General features: G+C 56.1%; 4 protein-coding genes across 4 annotated transcripts; 1 reads left to right on the forward strand and 3 right to left on the reverse strand.

The window, feature by feature from the left end:
- Positions 1-3,813: 3,813 nt before the first annotated feature.
- MFIFM68171_03434 (Pumilio domain-containing protein) lies at positions 3,814-8,359 on the forward strand (the record flags this gene model as incomplete). The annotated part of the gene is made up of 6 exons (XM_071058855.1): positions 3,814-4,005; positions 4,092-4,112; positions 4,322-4,767; positions 5,464-5,819; positions 6,176-6,994; positions 7,059-8,359. The coding sequence occupies 6 exons, from the start codon at positions 3,814-3,816 to the stop codon at positions 8,357-8,359; spliced, it is 3,135 nt and encodes a 1,044-aa protein (XP_070914956.1).
- Positions 8,360-11,108: 2,749 nt separating this feature from the next.
- Positions 11,109-11,968, reverse strand: rpl15 (60S ribosomal protein eL15; the record flags this gene model as incomplete). Its single annotated transcript, XM_071058856.1, has 3 exons — positions 11,109-11,476; positions 11,555-11,711; positions 11,882-11,968. The coding sequence occupies 3 exons, from the start codon at positions 11,966-11,968 to the stop codon at positions 11,109-11,111; spliced, it is 612 nt and encodes a 203-aa protein (XP_070914957.1).
- A 598-nt stretch (positions 11,969-12,566) lies between these two features.
- Positions 12,567-13,680, reverse strand: MFIFM68171_03436 (Ribosome assembly protein 3; the record flags this gene model as incomplete). Its single annotated transcript, XM_071058857.1, has 3 exons — positions 12,567-13,122; positions 13,234-13,380; positions 13,460-13,680. 3 exons carry the CDS (start codon positions 13,678-13,680, stop codon positions 12,567-12,569), a joined length of 924 nt encoding a protein of 307 aa, XP_070914958.1.
- Positions 13,681-14,909: 1,229 nt separating this feature from the next.
- MFIFM68171_03437 (PSP1 C-terminal domain-containing protein) lies at positions 14,910-17,653 on the reverse strand (the record flags this gene model as incomplete). Its single annotated transcript, XM_071058858.1, has 3 exons — positions 14,910-15,474; positions 15,546-16,227; positions 16,279-17,653. 3 exons carry the CDS (start codon positions 17,651-17,653, stop codon positions 14,910-14,912), a joined length of 2,622 nt encoding a protein of 873 aa, XP_070914959.1.

Here is a 17,653-nt window from a genome sequence, read left to right on the forward strand (position 1 = left end):
GGTCCCCCAGCAGGGCGCAGATCGAGAATGGTTGAGAGTACCTTAGTTATTTGAACATTCCATGGCTAAGATAGGTACATGGAATCAGTGAGAGTTAAGCTAAGCAGAACATGAACATGCACACACCCCGCTTTGCGGATTCAGGGTGTACGTCAAGTGAAATCCCAACTTGACTCTTATGATGTCTCGGGCCGAAGGTACCTCTGGTGTCTCACAACTCGCCGGCGTACTTCAACTTGACAAAGTTTTGAGTCACCCGGGAAATGAACGTGACCGGAATCTAAGCGCTGGACCTTGCGCTACAGCATGCATACTGCAAGTGATATGAGATGACCATGCCGCGCCGCAGCTTCCCCTTCCTGTGATTTACCTGGACCGCGGCCAAGGCGTTGCATATCCGGTGCAGTGATGAGTTGGCAACGAATATCACCTCTTTCAGGTTCCTGAAGGAGGAGAGCGCTGAACCCACTGCCCATGAGTGCCGGTGGTTCCGCCCCCAACCTTTGAATTGACCATCTGCTCATCACGTTGAACCCCCTCAGATCGCACACACGTTCCGGAAGACTAGTCGATCTCGTCATTGCCTCTTGTTTCAAAGCGGCCCGGCGCTAAGCCGCACGCGGAGTTGTGTGCATGTCTGTAAGACAAGGGTTCTCATTCACTAGCGAAACTCCACAGAGCGAAACATATAGAGATCGCCAGCCACCGAGTGTCTCGCTCTCGAGACATTGGTTCTGCCTCGAAACTCTTTCGTTTGCTCGTTCCCTGGTCAGCCTCTTGCGCAGGAATACTGATGATGGGTTACAACTGTGAGGCGGGCTCACCGACTTTTAAGACAGCTGCAGCTGCAGCTCAATGTGGGGTTGAGGCTCAGGGACGGATAGAGCCTCTAGACACCAGAGCTTGTAAGGTCGAGGAAAGAGGCAATACCACGGTGATCGGGGTGCAAGACCGACATCCTCACCAACAAATCGCCACCAGCTCAATGAATTCCATTCCAATCACTTCAAGACTCGGAATAAATTTGTTCCAGCCCTCGTGTTGAAGTGGTCGACTCACGTTCGAACATGTGGATTCCGTAAAGCTTTGTCGAATAGCCGCGGAACCAAGCGTCCCTGAGCCGAAGTTCAGGGTCGCACCGAGATCGACGGGGTGCTCTGTGATGCCCTCCATACACTCGTCGGACAAGTTGCCGCCCTGCGGGGGCAGCAGAGAGCTGGCATTGGCAGGATCGTCTGCGGTAGAAAGAAAGGCAATCAAGAGCTTAGCGCGCTAGCCATCCTTCCATGGGGCTGCCAACTTTGGAAAGCTGTCGACATGAAGAATGCCATTTCATATGCAAGCGTCGAGAAAGGGGTTGGTTGGGCTGATGGAGAATGTCGCCATGTGGGTAAGAAACTCCACCGGAAGGGAGCCCTGTTGCAACGATGCAAAGAGGGGTACGGCCCCCTTTTCGCGGGGAAGTGAGATGATGAGTAGAACAGCCTTCTCCAGACTCTCTAGCTGTCCTGGAAATATTTATTGAGCAATGGGCTTAAGAAGGCGTCGTTGCGACCATGACTCGTTTCCGGAGCCACCAAAGGAACACGGAACCGGGGCACACACAAACCCATCCGGAAGTGGTGGTGTGGCCGTGTTTGATGACCAGGTCCCGTCGACGCCGTCTCGCCGTGAATGGCAACCCGGTTAAATGCCATTTCAAGCCCCTTCGCTATCGCATCCCACCGTTCTTGGATCCCCTGGGGCTAGGTGCCGACTTTAGAAGGTCCAGATGCAGACGGCGTCCCACGCATATCGCCAGCCGCCTGTGCGTCGATTCCTGTCTTTGCGGTGAGCGGCTCACCTTGCCGGAGCAACAATGCCGTCTGTGGGATGCAGAGGACACTGTAAGAAAGACTTGAACGGCCGAATCGGACCTTCTTGTGTCCAACCCCTATGTAATAAGCATCTCGACCAAACCAGATGCAGCTCCTATTTCGCACTGGCTTGCCGGTGCTCGCTTGGCAAAGCGTGCTGCAACGCGAATCACTTTCTACGATCTCCTGGTTAGACATTGCCACTGTTCGTCGAGCCGCCTCTGACATGAGACGATTATTTCATAAGCTCTGAACAAGTCACGGCATTTGATAAATGTAAGTGGTGGGATGGCGCTGAGCGGGACAAGCGAATCTTGCCCCTCATCTCGTTCGATGGAAGCTCCAGCCGCCCCCCGTACTGTGCAACCCCCCGCTGTCCGCCGAAACGACGAGGAAGGCAGCCAGTTACAACCCAACCCAAAACCCACATCCGAAGAAGCAGGGCCCGCTGCACGCGCATGGGCCGGGACCGAACCTGGGGAAGACATATCCTGAGTTCATCATCTAAGCTGTTGAGCGGCGAAGCGGTGGGGGTCGTGTCTGCGTCATAGTCGCAGCACCAGTGTTCCTACCGTCCTACCGTCGTCCCGTCCTTCCACTGACGCATGTACACCGCTCTTCCCAAGTCACCTGCTTCCATCGAAGACGTTTATTTCTCCCTTACAAGGCAAGACCTGTAGGGCTAGATTGGGCCCGGGGGTGGGAGTTCTTTGCCCTCTCGACAAGGATTGCCGGGAGAAATAAGAGTTTTGCACAGAAGCGTATAATAATCGGGAGGCCAAGTTGTCGCCTCCCGCGTCTCATGCATGTAGGGAAACGGAAGCTCCTGCTCACTACCTCTCTAGCGTGTTGGGCCTGCATCGACATCCCAATCCAGAGGTTTACTCCCAGCCCTGGGCAGGGTAGCTTTGCTTGGACGGGGAAGGGCTCACACAAAACGACGACTAAAACGATTCGATATCTGGGCAGCGCCGAAAAAAATTGAGAGCCTGTAGTTTCGGGCAGCAACAAAGCAAGCCGCCCTTAAAAGCGCGCCCTATCCGCGGTGCGCCATGTCTCGATCTCATGTCTCTGCCGCGCAGTTCCCCCTCTTTCTCGGCTTCGGGTTCATTTTGTCAGTGAGCCGCTGGAGGCGTCGCAAGGCCCAGGCTCGGGTTGTTTTCTAGTGCGGGATCCCAGGTCTTTTAGCGTAGTGCCCCCTTCCAAGCAGCCCGCAGTTGCAGCAAGGGGGGGTGGGAGGAGCCCCACAGCAGCCCAATCGCAAAGGTGGGGATGTTTTAGCGCACACGAGCTTGGCCCTGGCCGAGCCTTGACTGGCCGGCGACGTCGTCTCCGCCCTGCCAGGGGTTTCGCTGGGCTGCTGTCCATAAACCGCACCTCCACCCAAAAGAGGGCGGTTTCCGCTCGCTTCTTCACCCACGCTCTTTTCGTGTATTGCTTTCGCCCTTTTTGCTGCGGCTCCTGGTTTCCAGGGCGCAACGTGTGCCAACAGATTTTGTTGTTGTTGTTTTTTTCAAGAGGTCAGTGGATACCCGTCTCCTTTGCCGTCTGCCTTGCCGCGCATTGCAGCCTACCGAGCTCGAGTTCGTACGCGACAGCCTGAGGGGGCGGGCGGGCTGGCGCCGCTTGCCGAGAGGAAAACAGGATCGGATCGGTGGCGGCGGCATCGACAAGCGACGAGCGGCGACAAGGATGGGCAGCCCAACGCTCACCAGCCTTTTTGCGCTCACGCTACTATCAATGCATTATCCCATCAGACCCGCGGATAACCCCCTGCCTCGGCACATTTTAGCAGAGCGCGAAACAAGCAATTCGAACCTCCCAACTCCGCAGCCGGCGCTAGATCGCTGACCATAGCTTCCCCCAACAGACTTGATAGAGGAAGACGCCATCGCCCAATTCGCTCCCGCCCGTGTATGAGAATCCCGTGTGTTGTTAGTAACAGAAGGCGGGCGAGATGGACGACTTCTTCCGAAACCAACAGAGCCCTCGGGGTGAAGCCCAAGTGAGCGCGGCGTTTGTGTCGCCTCCTCGGAACGGGCCCCTACTGCCGCGCCGGTTTACCACCGACTCCGGTCGTGTACCAACATTGTCATCCATCACCACCATCCCTCGAGCTCCTGAGCCGCAAGACTTTGCTTCTACTACGGTACGTTCGCGAGGCTCGGAGGGCTACTGCCGCTAGGGCGTCCGCCCCGAGATTTGGCGACGTTAGGCTAACACCGGTCATGGCAGACTCTGCATAAAGTTCAACTGGTGCGTGTTTTTCCCCCAATGCTGCGGCAGCGCCCAAGCCTGGTATCCAGTCGCCGGCGATAGAGTGTGGAGACCGTCGTCAGGACGTAAACCTAACTCTGAGCTTGCCTCGAGCCAATCGGGCTGCCGCGGGCTCTGCTGTTGGAATCGACTTTTCCAAGTACGCAACGGCTGACTTCATGGGCCTCCTCTGGCCGTCTAAATGACAGCTCGAGAAGAAGAGGCTGGACTACGAGCGGCTTCGAGAGCACAAGCGGCGCTTCGAGGCCGAGATCCATAAACTAGACGCCCAGCAGCGACAGGAAGAGAGGGAACTTCAACAGATGCAAGAGGATATAAATGCTAGATACGGCGGACACCAGTCCGAGCCCACAACGCCGCCGGAATATCGCGAGACCTCCGGCTTCCCTTCGATATTTTCCCGGCCGAACCGTTATTCGACATCGAGCCTCGCCTCCCCACCAGGCATCTTCAATCGTCCCGCACGCTCCGGCTCGCTCCTTACCTCTCCCCTCTCTGGGACTCTCCCGTCTCGGTTCGCATTTGATGACCAGCTCCCTTCGCGCTCGGTGCCCGGCTCACGAAGGAACAGTGACGAGGACGAGAAGGAGGAGGCAGTTCGCCAGGACCCCACAAGTCATCGCTCAACCAACGCGTAAGTGATGCATTCTCGTGATTGTTGGTGTTGCACCCGAAGTCGCTCGGGCACAAGCCCTGAGTAACTAAGTTGGTTGGGTTTCCCGCACTTCAGGGTGGCTCATCCTCATCCACCTCGATGCTTTCCCGATCCCATTCGTTTGCCTCCTGGTTGTTGGGGCGCTGTGTTCTCGTTCCGTCCCGAGTCATTCTGAATTGGCTTCGCGGGCACAATAGGGGCGCAAATTCCACCCCATTCATATCAAACGCCCTTTCCTTCTTCCTCCTCTCCCTTATCCACTCTCTATTCAGGAACCCTTCGAGGGAGGACTCGACAATAGCCACGCCGACGGCTTCGTGGTTCCTTCCTTCTTTTGAATAGGGCAAAATCCCTCCCGCCTCAACTTCTTCCCTTTCCTTTACCTTTCTTCGAAGATAAATTCGTCGAAGCCAGTGGCTCTTCATCTTTTGTTCTTCACGCTTACATCCCCAACCTGCGGCCATTTCCCTCACCGCACTCTTCCCTTTCTATTCCCCAAAAGCCAACCCATCGCGAGCTTCCATTGCCCATCACTTTTGATCGCGTGGGCACCTGCATCGTCAACGGCGAGCCTCTTCCGACTTCATCGTCGAGACCTTCCACGCGGCAGTAATATTTTCATTGCGACTCGGCAGTTCCGACCCAGACTCGGCCACTAACAAGCCATCTTTCCAGACTCAACCGATATTCTATGCCAGTAACTCGATCTCGGACCTACTTGAGTGATATCGGACTCGAGGACAGCAACAACACGACCGGCTTCCTGTTCGGAGACGAGGATTCGAGCGCCGGAGAGACCAGAACCACTCCGACCGCTCAGGTTGGCAACAACGACGCCTTCCCATCGTTATTTCGGCAGCAGGCATATTCGAGCATGGTAAGTTTGCACTTTCCTTTCTTCCCTGATGGTTATGTTTACTTGCTGCCAAGCGGGCTGTTTAAAGCCGCGTTCGCAGCTCGTCGACATTTTCCTCATCTGCGAGCTTTGGAAACTTGCGATTCTACACGTTCAGAGGGGTTCCTTTGCCGGGGTATGCGCGCATTGCTCAAAGCACTTCTTGACCTGAAGGCGACCCCATGAGTGCGCAGAAGGCTGGGAACCCTTTTTTACTCATCTCCCTTATCTCGTTCACCTTCATCACTCATCATTTCAATTGCAATTGCAACTGTAACTATTGTTCTCCCAGTATTGCAGGCAATTGTGCTCTTCTCGTTTCAGCCCCCGGAAAAGGAGAAAGAACAAGGAAACGGGGGAAAAAGTTCATGACAGCGTCACCCAAATCTTTCTCATATTGGCCTGTTGACGACCCCTCAAAAACCGCTCCATTTTCTTCTGCACTCGATCTTGTTCCTCTCCTGGCTTTTTGACCCGCGAATCCATCTGCAGACGGCTGGAATAGCGTTAACAAACATCGTCAGCAGCAGAGCATGTCTACCATCGGTTCGACGCAGCTCAACGGAGGGGCCTCTGTCGGTTCGCCCTCGGAGGCCAGCACCATTGGCAGTCGCCCTTCAAACGTCCGCCACTCTATCGACGGCATGAAGTTCTTCCCGGAGACCACGACAGCTGCGTCGGACGCACCGGCATCATCAATTGTTTCGCCGCCCACGACTCATATATTGGCTTCCCCTCCTAAGCTCCAGCAGTCCTACTCTGCCAACGACGTGCCGACCGTCAAGCCCAACGGCACGTCGGGCTTGGGTGCCAACGCCAACAATCATGCTCAGCAGCATTTCCACAACCACAACGCTAGCCTTGGTCGCATCCCCGCGGGTGCCGTGCCGAACCGCCACAGCCGCGAGCTTTCGACCGATGCGTCCTTGGCCAGTGCTCGCGAGCCTGCCGGCTATCCGTCCATCTCATCGACCTTGCAGGCCAGCGCTCCGCCCTTCGGTCCTGCCACTGCTCAGCCGCAGTCTTCCTCCACCTCTGCGCCGGCCCTGACTGCGCAGACTCCGGCCATGCCGTATCCGTTCTACCCGCCGGCCGCCGGCTACAACCCCATGAATGGTGCTCCTGCTGGCTACAACGCTCTTCCCATGCTCATGCAGAACATGTCTGTCTCCAACGGCAACCCCTCAGCCATGTACCCGCAGCAGAACTTCACCGGCTATGGGCCTCTCTATAACCCGACGCCCGCTCCTCGCCAGGCTCAAGACAGCCAGGCTCGTGTGATCCAGAGCCGCCGCCAGATGGACAGCGAAGGTAAGCCAGAGCCGCCTGCGCTCATACAGTCGTGTTGCCTTGGAATGCTAACGAGTTCCGAAAGCCATGGCTCGCTTCAACAATCTGCCCCTCGAGCAGGTCGGCGGAACCATCTACACCCTGTGCAAGGACCAGCACGGCTGTCGTTACCTACAGAAGCAGCTCGAGAATCGCATTCCTGATCAAGTGCACATGATCTGGCTCGAGACCAACCAGCACGTGGTGGAGCTGATGACTGATCCTTTCGGAAACTACCTCTGCCAGAAGCTGCTGGAGTACTGCAGCGACGACGAGCGCACCGTCCTGATCCAGAACGCGTCGGCGGACATAGTGCGCATTGCACTGAACCAGCATGGTACTCGAGCCCTCCAGAAGATGATCGAGCATGTGACCACGCCGGTTCAGGTCAACCTCATCATCGAGGCTCTTCGCCATCAGGTTGTCGAGCTTATCCAGGATCTCAACGGCAACCATGTCATTCAGAAGTGCCTGAACAAGCTGAGCGCGGCGGATGCGACTTTCATCTTTGACGCCGTTGGCAAGAATTGCGTCGAAGTGGGCACCCATCGTCACGGCTGCTGCGTTCTCCAGCGCTGCATCGACCACGCCGACGGCGCTCAGAAGGTGTGGCTCATTGAGTGCATCACTGCACATGCCGTCACCCTCGTGCAAGACCCGTTCGGTAACTACGTCGTCCAGTATATCATCGATCTCAATGAGGAGAGCTTCACCGAGCCGCTCGTGCGCCAGTTTCAGGGCCGCATCATTGCGCTCTCCAAGCACAAGTTCAGCTCCAATGTTGTTGAGAAGTGCCTGCGCTGCGCTTCGGAGCAATCCCGGGACATGATTGTCTCGGAGCTCTTGACGGCCGGTGAGATCGAGCGCCTGCTCCGCGACTCGTTCGCCAACTACGTCGTCCAGACTGCCCTCGACTATGCGACGCCACTCATGAAGCACCGCCTCGTCGAGACGATCCGTCCGTGCCTCCCGAGCATCCGCGCAACGCCCTACGGCCGCCGTATCCAGGCCAAGATCCAGACCTACGACACGCGTACTGGCCCAAACAGCAACGGGCAGGTAACGCCTTCTGACCAGTCCGGCGGCCAGGTCGCTATGCGCTCCAGCCACAACCGCGCCATGTCAAACAACACTTCGATTCTTGCAGCCGGAGCCTACGCCAACGGCGTCAACGGAACGGGTGTGAATGGCGCTCGTGGTGCGGTGGCCGCTTTCCCGAGCAGCGGTATGGTTGCTGTCCCCCCCCCGCAAGCTCAGGCTCCCCCGCAGCCACCACGTGCCCAGCAATTCCCCCCTCAGTTCCCCATGGGCACTGCGGCCGAGAACGGCGAGACTCAGTGGCTCTAAGCCATTCACTTCGCGACACAATAGCGTCGCACGGCGATCTGAGACCCGGGCTTGGTTCGCCGTGTCCGTTCCGTCTTCTTTATCCCCTGCTACACTAGTCAGTCACGAAGGCATCATCACATGCTATGACCGTCACGAATCTTTCCATTTTGCACTGTTACCAATAGCGACGACTCTCACGGCATATCGAGTTTTCTCATGATGCGGCACGGTATCACTGGGCGACGACGAAAACAACCTTCGAGCTTAAGCAGCCCCCTCGAGACTTATGACGGCCCTGTCTCGAGGAGTCCTTGCTTTGTTGTACACTATCCGCTCGATAGGTACGAATCGGTCGCGACGGCATAGAGCGTTCTGGGCGTAATCCTTCATCGATCTATCCCCTGGTCTTCTTCTCCTTTGTCATTTGGGCTTTCGCTTTCCGGTTCTCGGCTTTTTGCACTTCAGAATTCGATCCTCTCGGATATCTCGCTCTCCTTCGACGCCAATCTCAGTCGTATCATCCTGGAACCATCTTTCCGCCAACTGCATGGGAAAAAATCATCTCGACGGACATTAGCAAAATCGTTGGCAAGCAGGTGCGGGAAGCATTAAGATGGGGGCCGATGAGGCTGTATCCAGGGCCCCGCACCCTGTCGTGGCCATGCATGGATCTTCATTTCCCGGTGGCTGGCAACCAGGACGATTTCTTCTTCCCTCTTCATAGTATCCATATCGACTGTTCCTCCCAGCAGTTGAGCGCCGTATTGCACATGGACGGCTGGATCCTGATCCCTGTTCGAGGACTTGCTTAGCGAAGGCCGGCACCCGGATGTCATCTGGGCTCTGGTTCGCAGGTGTATCGGGGGGAATTGGGCACGCGATTGGTCACCACAGCACCTTTTCTTGCTCATCAGCAACAGGACCCCTTTTATTTCCCCTCACATTCTTCCCCGAGCCCTTCATTTCTACACCATCCATCCATGCTGCCTCGCTGCGGACATCAATCTGCAGTGCACTGGAATTTGTCACAATTTTCCCTTTTCCTTCCCTTTCGTCGCTGTCTTTTTTGCTCCTCGCCCTTTTCCCAACTTCTCGCCCTCCTGATACTTGGTATCCGGGGAGTTCTATTTCCGCCCAGCCATCGAGCGCCGCACGGCCACGACCTCGACCGCTGGAAACGGGATGGTGAAGAGGCCGTCATCACTCCTCACCCTTAATGCTTCACCATCGTCCCCGCGGTTCTAGCTTTAGTTGGCTGGTATGCTCTGGCGTTGCCGAGCCTGGTTTGCCTGTATTTAGAAGCTGACACCCAAAATCATTTTTATAATCTTCTTGTGCCGATTAAAGAATGCGGTGATGTGTTTTGATGTATCTTGGGTGCCGGTAATGTGACGTAGATACTCTGATGCCGACACGGTATGGTCAAGAGAACGGTATTGGAGTAGCCTTATTTCCCGCACCGTTTGGCACCGTCTTTCTGTGTTCTGTAGAATCCAGATTGGAACATGGAAATATGCACTAGAATACGGTCAGGCGACAGCGACCGGAAAGAGGCTGCGAGGCCGTGCCCGTATGTTACACCCCACAGAATATTGCTAAGGAAGCAGCTGTATTACAGGGGCGAGCCTCAATGACCCTCGCTCCTACATTTGGAAGTAGGACTTAGTAGATCCGTCACCATTTTCATATTTTGTTATTGTTGTGCTTGCAGGGCATCGGCATTGTCGACGTGTGCGATGACTATTACGACTCGAACAACAGCTCCTCCCGGCACAGCAAACCAATTACAAACTTTCGGAAAGCAGGACATGCCATGGCGTTACCGGCAACCGACTGGCAGTCATTGTTATCCGCCTACTTCGGATGCGTGGACCAGTCTATCGAGATGGGTATCCCGAGAGAACGACAGCGCCAATCGGAGTAGGGAATTGGCCGTGCCTGGCTCAATCGCGGCATACCCGTACGGACCTAAGTAATACAGTTGCCAACGAAACAGGTAAGTCCGGGAGGCGAGGAGCGTCGAGGGGACAGAGCTCAAGCGAGCTGGCCGGGAGAGGTACGCATGCACCACGGCGGGAACATCATCACCACCGACCCCAGGCCCCGCAGAGTAGGATAATGATGCCAAGTACATGTTCCTGGCTAGGCAGCAGGTGACCTAGACATCGAGGAGCATTGCTAATCCAATCCAGGTACATGCTAGCTGTTCCAACTGTCATCCATACTAGCAACCGTGGTTAGGCGGAGAGAGTGGTGGTGGATTAACCCTGCTCATGGTCGACTGGCAGCTGCTAAGATGCCTAATGGAAACTCTACAGCTGCAAAGCGGAACCGCTGGGACGGATTGGTCACATCTACGTTGGCGGCGTGAGAAGCGTAAGCATGGAAAAATGGGCATGCCTGGTCTCCCGATCACAGAGATACACACGGCAAGAGAACAAGCAAAGGCACAGAAGGTAGCGAGATGCAGGAACAAGACAGTTCAACCCCAAACTCCAAAGCCGGGAATCACAATGCAATTCATAAAAAAAAAGTACGTCGCGGGTAGATATCATAGGCACCCCGTAGGGCGCCTGTCCATTCCTTTTTTTGCTCAGCTAAGTCGAATTCCCTGTCCCAGTGCTCCCGAATGTCAGCATGGTGCACGACTTCGCCGTAAACCCCGAGCGAGCTAGCCTGTCCGATATGCCACTCCACTGCACGAAACAGAAGAACCAGAGCCGAAACACCGCCGTCGCCATGCCCATTATGGTCCACGTGTGGCCGTTTACCGGTATCTCCAGAGAGACAGGGTGTTGTGGCGCTTCCAGGTCTTTCTCCGGCCAGCGCGCGTCTTGTTGTAGCGGTGGCCCTTGTTGAGACCGCGCGACTTCTTGCCGGTGGCCGTGAGGCCGCGGGCCTCGCGGTGCTTGTGGACGGGGTTGACGATCCAGTTGATGCGGGGGTCGCGGCGGATCGCCTTGTGCTGGGGGTCGACGAGGATGACCTCGTAGTACTTGTAGGTCGAGTCCTCGTTGATCCAGTACGAGTTCAGGACGCGCAGGTTGGCACAGCGGCGGCCGACACGCTCCTCGGCGGTGGCCTTGAGCGAGCGCTGGTACTTGAGCTGGTTCACACCATGGTTGGTGGGCTTGCCTGAAAGACGAAAACCGGTCAGCTGCGTGCTCGACAAGTCGCTTGCGCCTCAATCGAACGAAGACGGGGGCTCCTCACCATAGGTGGCGCCCTTGGGAGCAGGCCGCTTGCGGCCACCACGGCGGACACGCACGCGGTAGATGACATAGCCCTGCTTGGCCTTGTAGCCGAGGCGGCGGGCCTTGTCGGGGCGGCTGGGCCTCGAGGCGCGGTGGATGACGTTCAACTGGCGGAGCTATATTGATGCACTCTCAGCAAATGTTCAACGAGTGTATAGCAAGAACGGGGCGAGCCGAGGTTCCGAGGACGAGCAATTCCCAGCCCAGGGGAAGGGAAGAAAAATATTGCGTCGACAGAACCGCGCAAGCCGCCGTCCACAAGTCGTCGAGGGTGCGATTAACTAACCTCCCAGCAGCGAACCCGCAGAAGGAAGCGAACGGCATCGCTCTGCTTCTTCTTCGAAAGCTCCTCGAGGTACTTAAGGGCACCCATTTTGCCTGTGCAATCTCGCAAGTCAGCTCCTCGTCTGCCAACAGAATCGGGCAAAGGAAAACTGAGATGGTTTGGAGAGGTGAAATGCAGACAATGCGATTGTGACGAGCGGAACGTACGCACCAACCTCGAATTCCTGTAGTTAGTAAGGGTCGAAGGAATTCGCCGAGTTCGTGATCAGGAGTCGGGAAACAAAATTGGCGGACTTTGCAGTTGTGGAAAAGCGAAAGCCCTAATCCGTGTGCTGAGCCGCTAGCCCTGATTGGGACTAGTGCTACTGGTCCGAGCTCCACTGCTTCAACTCTGGCTGCAAGTCTTGGCGGCACCCCACTGGCGCCAGAGACCCACCTCGATATGTTCAAAGGGACTAAGATGGTATCATACAGGAGACTCGTATCCCTTTGTATTTCGACTCCTCAGAAGCAAGTTATGGCAAACCATTTACATATTCCCAAGCAATGAATCACCCTCACTATCCTCCCTTCAAAGCCAATCCCATTTCCATCTCCCATCTCAACACCCTTAAACCAGCAATAACCCCCTTTAATCCAGCAAACAACCTAGTTAGCCCCTTTCACTAACCCCTTCCCACGTTTTCTCACTCGCTCCCGGAGCCACTAGCAGGATCCAGAGCCCTCACGACCCCCGTCAACGCAACCATCTGCCTCTTGGCCATGACCCCCCAACTCTCTTCCGCTGTCCTCTCCCTCCTATCAAACAACTCCTTCGCCAAGCCATCTACCTCCTCCTTACCATCACCATCACCATCACCATTGCCATCGCTATCAGCTCCCCACTCCCCCTGCTGTTCCCCTGCCCCAGCGGGGCTAATCCACCCCTCGATGGCCTTCTCCCCAACCTCCCTCCCACACACAAGCAGTCTCCTCATCCCCTCCGCGTCCCGCTCCCACAGCGCCCGGGGCGAGCCCAGCCCAGCCGCGGCGACGCATTCACGCACATCCCGTTCCACTCTGCCGTGGCATTGCAAAATCGCCCGGCTGAGGCGCAGGAGCTGCTGGGTCTGCGCAAACAAGGGATTGTCGTCCGTGGTGAGGGTCTGCGCGGCGCTCGCTAGGGTGGCGTAGAGATCGTCCGGGAGGTCATTGTTCTTTTGAGAGGAGGAGGGGGATGGGGAACACGGGGCTGAGAGGAGGCTGAGTGGGGGGCCGGGAGGGTTAAGTTAGTTAGTCGATAACGTTAAATGGGGATGTGGATGTAGATGGATGCATAGGACGGAAGGAAGAAGAGAGGTAGGGATTGCCTACAGGTCTTGCTTGGACTTGGACAGGGTTTCGTGGGCTCTGTCCCGGCCTTTGGTAACTTGCTCTTTGAAGGACTGGATGAAATCTTTGGACTTTCTGCTCTGGTCCATCAGGTGCTGCTCGATGGTTGCTGGTTTTGGGGCTCCGCTCCTAGGGTTTAAAGGTTGGGATTAGTGCTGGGGTAATGGCTTCCAAGATAGGCAGGGGGTGGTTGTTGGCCGGCGCCTACCGTCCAGAGTCTCCGAATTCGTCATCGTGGTCTTCATCGGGTCTACTCGCCGGGAATGGCGGTTTGCGGGCTCTTTTGACTGGCTTGGAAGGGAGAACCTCGCTGTAGTGGTCATTGCCATCTGCGCCAACGGGCGCCTTCGTTGCTCGAGTGGAGCGAGTCCGGGTCGCAGGGAGAGGATAGGGTGATGCAGCACCTTGACTTTTCCGCTTGGGTGGCATGACGTGACCGAGAACAATTGTCGTTGCGGGAATGGGTCGTGGTGCAGGTCAAGAAAGGAACGAAGTGGGCGTCGGACAGAGTACAAGACAAAGAGTCAATGGAGATTGTGCCGGCGATACAGCCAAGATCTTGATGCTGCGGCTGCACAGCGGATTCTCTGGGGTCAACCACGCAGTTATGGAATCGAGCTGCTCCCCCCGGTCTGCAGAATTCTGCAATCTTCTGTGACTTCTCCTATCCTTCGTACCTTCCTTTCCAGAAGAAACACGACAACAAAAGCCACGAGTCATAACAGGCTAAGCTACTTAATGCAGTTCAGTCATGTAACATGTTCGTTCTTTGCTTACATGACTGTGTGTTAGATCTGCGAGTGGTTTTCACTTTCCGGAGGTTGGGTGGGAGAGCGATGGTCATCAGCCCAAAACAAATACTCGAATTCCAGGAGTCCAATCTAACCAGCCTTGTTGAAACCCACCTAAAGCCAGAAGCCATTTAACAAAACATAAACTCGCCAAGAAAAGTAAAATAATAAGAAAAAGAACAACGGAAAGAAGAAGAAAGAAAAAAAAAAAAAAAAAAAAAAGGAACCCAAGTAGTCTTCGTTGTAATGCTGTTTACAGGTATCCCATCCCTAACCAAGCCCAAGTGTCGCTTTTTGTAGCTCAAAATTACAGAATGCTCGTGCCAAGCCCCTTCTGTCGCTGTGTGTCTCTGTCTATGGCAAGGTCTTCATGTTCGTCAACGTAGAAAGGGCAAGTCATTGCCCAGATAGAGAAGCAGAAAAGTAACAAGGAAAAAAAAAAAAAAGGAATGTATCCGTCTTCGCCCACCCCAAAGTCTTGGGAGTATTAATTCCGACGAAACAAATGCCTGTAGGACCCAAGAGAAGAAAAGAGAATTGCAGAGGGTCCTGTCCTAGGACACGATCTGACATCGTCAGGGCCAGAAAGCCACAAAACCCCGGGTCCTTCTATCCAACCCCCCAAGCAAGATGCCGGCCAACGCCCCAAAGGAAGATGGCCGCCTTCGTGCGAACTAGAAAGGTCATCTTGACATGTCCCGTAGCCTCGTAACCGAAGGATTGACCGTCCATAAGTCTTTCGTGCCCGTAGTCTTTCTTTTTTGTATCGCTGGTCGTCCAAATGAGCGAGTCTCGTACGCGTGAAAATCAACATGCAAGAAGAGAATAGGATCATTGACGTTTAGCCCGGGCGCTATCATCCAGATCCTAGCGGGAATTCAGCGACAGGCCCTGGAATGATGCGAACAGATCGGGCTGCGCTCCAAGAGCCGGGACAGCCTGGTCGTGCTGTGTAATCGCCGGAGACTGCGGGCTTGGGAAGCGTCCTCGGCCCGCGTAGTCGCCTCCCTGTTGGAAGCCGCCTGCAAACGAGTCCAGTCCTTGCACCGTCCCCGGTGTGTACGGCATGCCTCCTGCCCGGGCGGCACTGCCAAATGCGCCGTACGGGTTGTAGGGGTAGCTGAGTCCCGGATAGGTTGAGCCCGCCTGGAAAGTAGATTGAGCCCCGCGGCCTGCTTGGCTGGATCCGGAGTAGTTGGACTGCGAGTCCTGTTGCGCCTCCTGGCGCCGCGCTGCGGATCCGCGGTTAACCACCGCCCCAGGGCCGACGCCGCTCGGGGCCTGGAGCCCTAGGGTAGGGCTTGCAAACGAAGCAGGGTTGATCGCTGACATCCAGATCCGTGTCTTGTAGATCTTGAAGAGGTCAGTGACGAGCGAGTTGAAATTGATATACGTGTCGGCAAAATAGTAGAAGGTCAGCTTCTTCCAATCCCTGTTGCGATGGAAAATCAGTATAAGCTCACACCGCGCTAGTCCTCGGTAGACGGCATTCGGGCGACTCACATCTGGAATTCGGCGTCCAGGATCTCCATGTTGAGGCCGTGCTCCTTGACCTTTTGCTGGCAAACCCGCTTCGCCTTGGCTTCATTTCCCTCCTTGTCCCGCAAGGCATGAATCTCATGGCTTTGCGCCAGGCGCTTGATCAGTTTCGGCTTCAGCTCACCCGCGTTCGGCTCCTGCATGTGATGCTGGCTCGGGGGTCCCATACCGCCGACGGCACTGCCTTGAAGCCCGTTGGCGGCTGCCATAAGGCCAGCACCGGAACCCTCCTGTGCTGCGGCCGCGTTCTGGGAATACATCATGAGCCACCTGTATTGCTCCTCGGCATAGTGTTCCTTGAGCTCCTTGGCTGTCTGCCAATCCACATTGTCCCGCGCAACGGTGCCAAGATCGGTACCGCGATCGGCCTCTACGATCACTAGGTCCCCAGGCTTGACGGTCAGGCCGGTACCTTCCTGAATGTAGAAGACATCGGCCCTGGCGCATTTGAAAAGGACTATGTGAAGAGATTGGTTGTGGCGGGGCTGCGACATGCCATACATGTTCCGGTGCGGTGAGGTAGGTCGGTTAGAATAAGTGGTAGGAATCCCAGCGTAAGGGCCCGGATAGTGGTTGGCATATGCCGCCTGTGCGAGGGCCTGCTGGTGGCCGGCAAGGCCGGCACCGCCAGTGAAATAAGGTGCAACTAGCAGCAAAGTTAGAGTGGTTATTAAGTAACCCTTCCGCGCATTCTCACCTTGGTTGGTCATCCCATAATTCGAGTTATCGTGATATGCGGTCGGGTAATCCTGCGGATGAGTAGCCTCCTGAGCGGCCGGCTCATGCGCCTGAACGGCTTCGCCGATGGAGCTGATCGACGCTTGCCGCGTTGGCACGTCAGCGAACGAGTGCCGTCTGCTTTGAGGGATATCCCCAAGTCCGCCAAATCCCAGCGAACTTTGCCAATGTGCTTTCTTCACGTTCTCTAGCTTCCTGTTTTCCACCATGTACGGCGTCTTGAACGGGCCGACACCGTATTCGCTCATTCGGCGCGCAAGACTCCTTCTGGCTGCCAAGTCGGACCCATCATTTGCTTCGTCGTGCTCGTCGATTGCAAAATCCGATTCTTCAGGAACTGCCTCCTGCAGGTAACCACTACCCAACCCAAAAGCCGAGGCTGTAGAGGCCCGAGGCCGAAGTCGTGCGTTGTACTGCTGCTGGCGCAGCATCATGTTCTCCCGCGTGAGCATCTCGATAGTCTTAGCCTGTTCCTGATGCTGGCTTCCTTGGATAGAACCCGTGCTGTCATCATCTTCATCCTCGTTGACTTTTCCCAGCATCATACCATCATTTGACATCTCACTCAGCATACTAGGCCGAGATGGGCGATGCTGGAGGCCAGGGTGAGGGACGGGCCGACCGCGGGCGCCCATAACCGCAGACGAAGTCATCGATGTGGCGGCGGTTTCCGGTTCGAGTTGGCCTACCGAGTAGGACTGTGAGCGGTAAGTCTTTGGTGTCGGGTATAGTGGAATCGCGAACGGGATCTGTGAATTAGGAGGCTCTCTTGGGGCTGGTGACGTCTGTGTCAGCCCGCCCTCGGCGGAAAAGAACGAGCCGCCGGAGCCTCCAGGGGGTACGGCCGAGGTCGGTGAAGGTAGGACCTCGGTCAAGCGTGAGGGCGGCTCCTTTCTCTCGGTATTCCAGATGGCAGTTCCCCAGGGGAATGAGCCGCCACCCGAATGGGCCCGACTGAGGACGGCAGCTGAGGCCGAGTGAGACCCCCAAGCTGCAACCCCCGGCTCTGCAGCAGGAGTGCTCGGATGAGAAGCTGTCGGCGACATCGAGCTGCTCGCAAAAGATCCCTTTCTCTGACGGGGCACTGGCTGTTGGGATGTGTCATTCAGCCAAGACGCTCGGCGCACGGGTCTCGGGGGTTGCGTGGACGGCGGTGGGTTTTCCTGACGGTGAGCGTCCGGTTCGTCATCTGAACTTGCCAAGGCTTCCGAATCAGGCGTTGACCGTCTATTCAGCTTCTCCAGAAGTATCGCCTGGCTGCTTGGCGCACCGACGGGGAAGCTTCCTTGGCCTGGCTTGGACGGTGCGCCAGGCTTGATTCCACCGGAACTCAT

This window comes from Madurella fahalii (assembly GCF_045866475.1).
Source record: "Madurella fahalii IFM 68171 DNA, scaffold_2, whole genome shotgun sequence".
NCBI classification, from domain to species: domain Eukaryota; kingdom Fungi; phylum Ascomycota; class Sordariomycetes; order Sordariales; genus Madurella; species Madurella fahalii.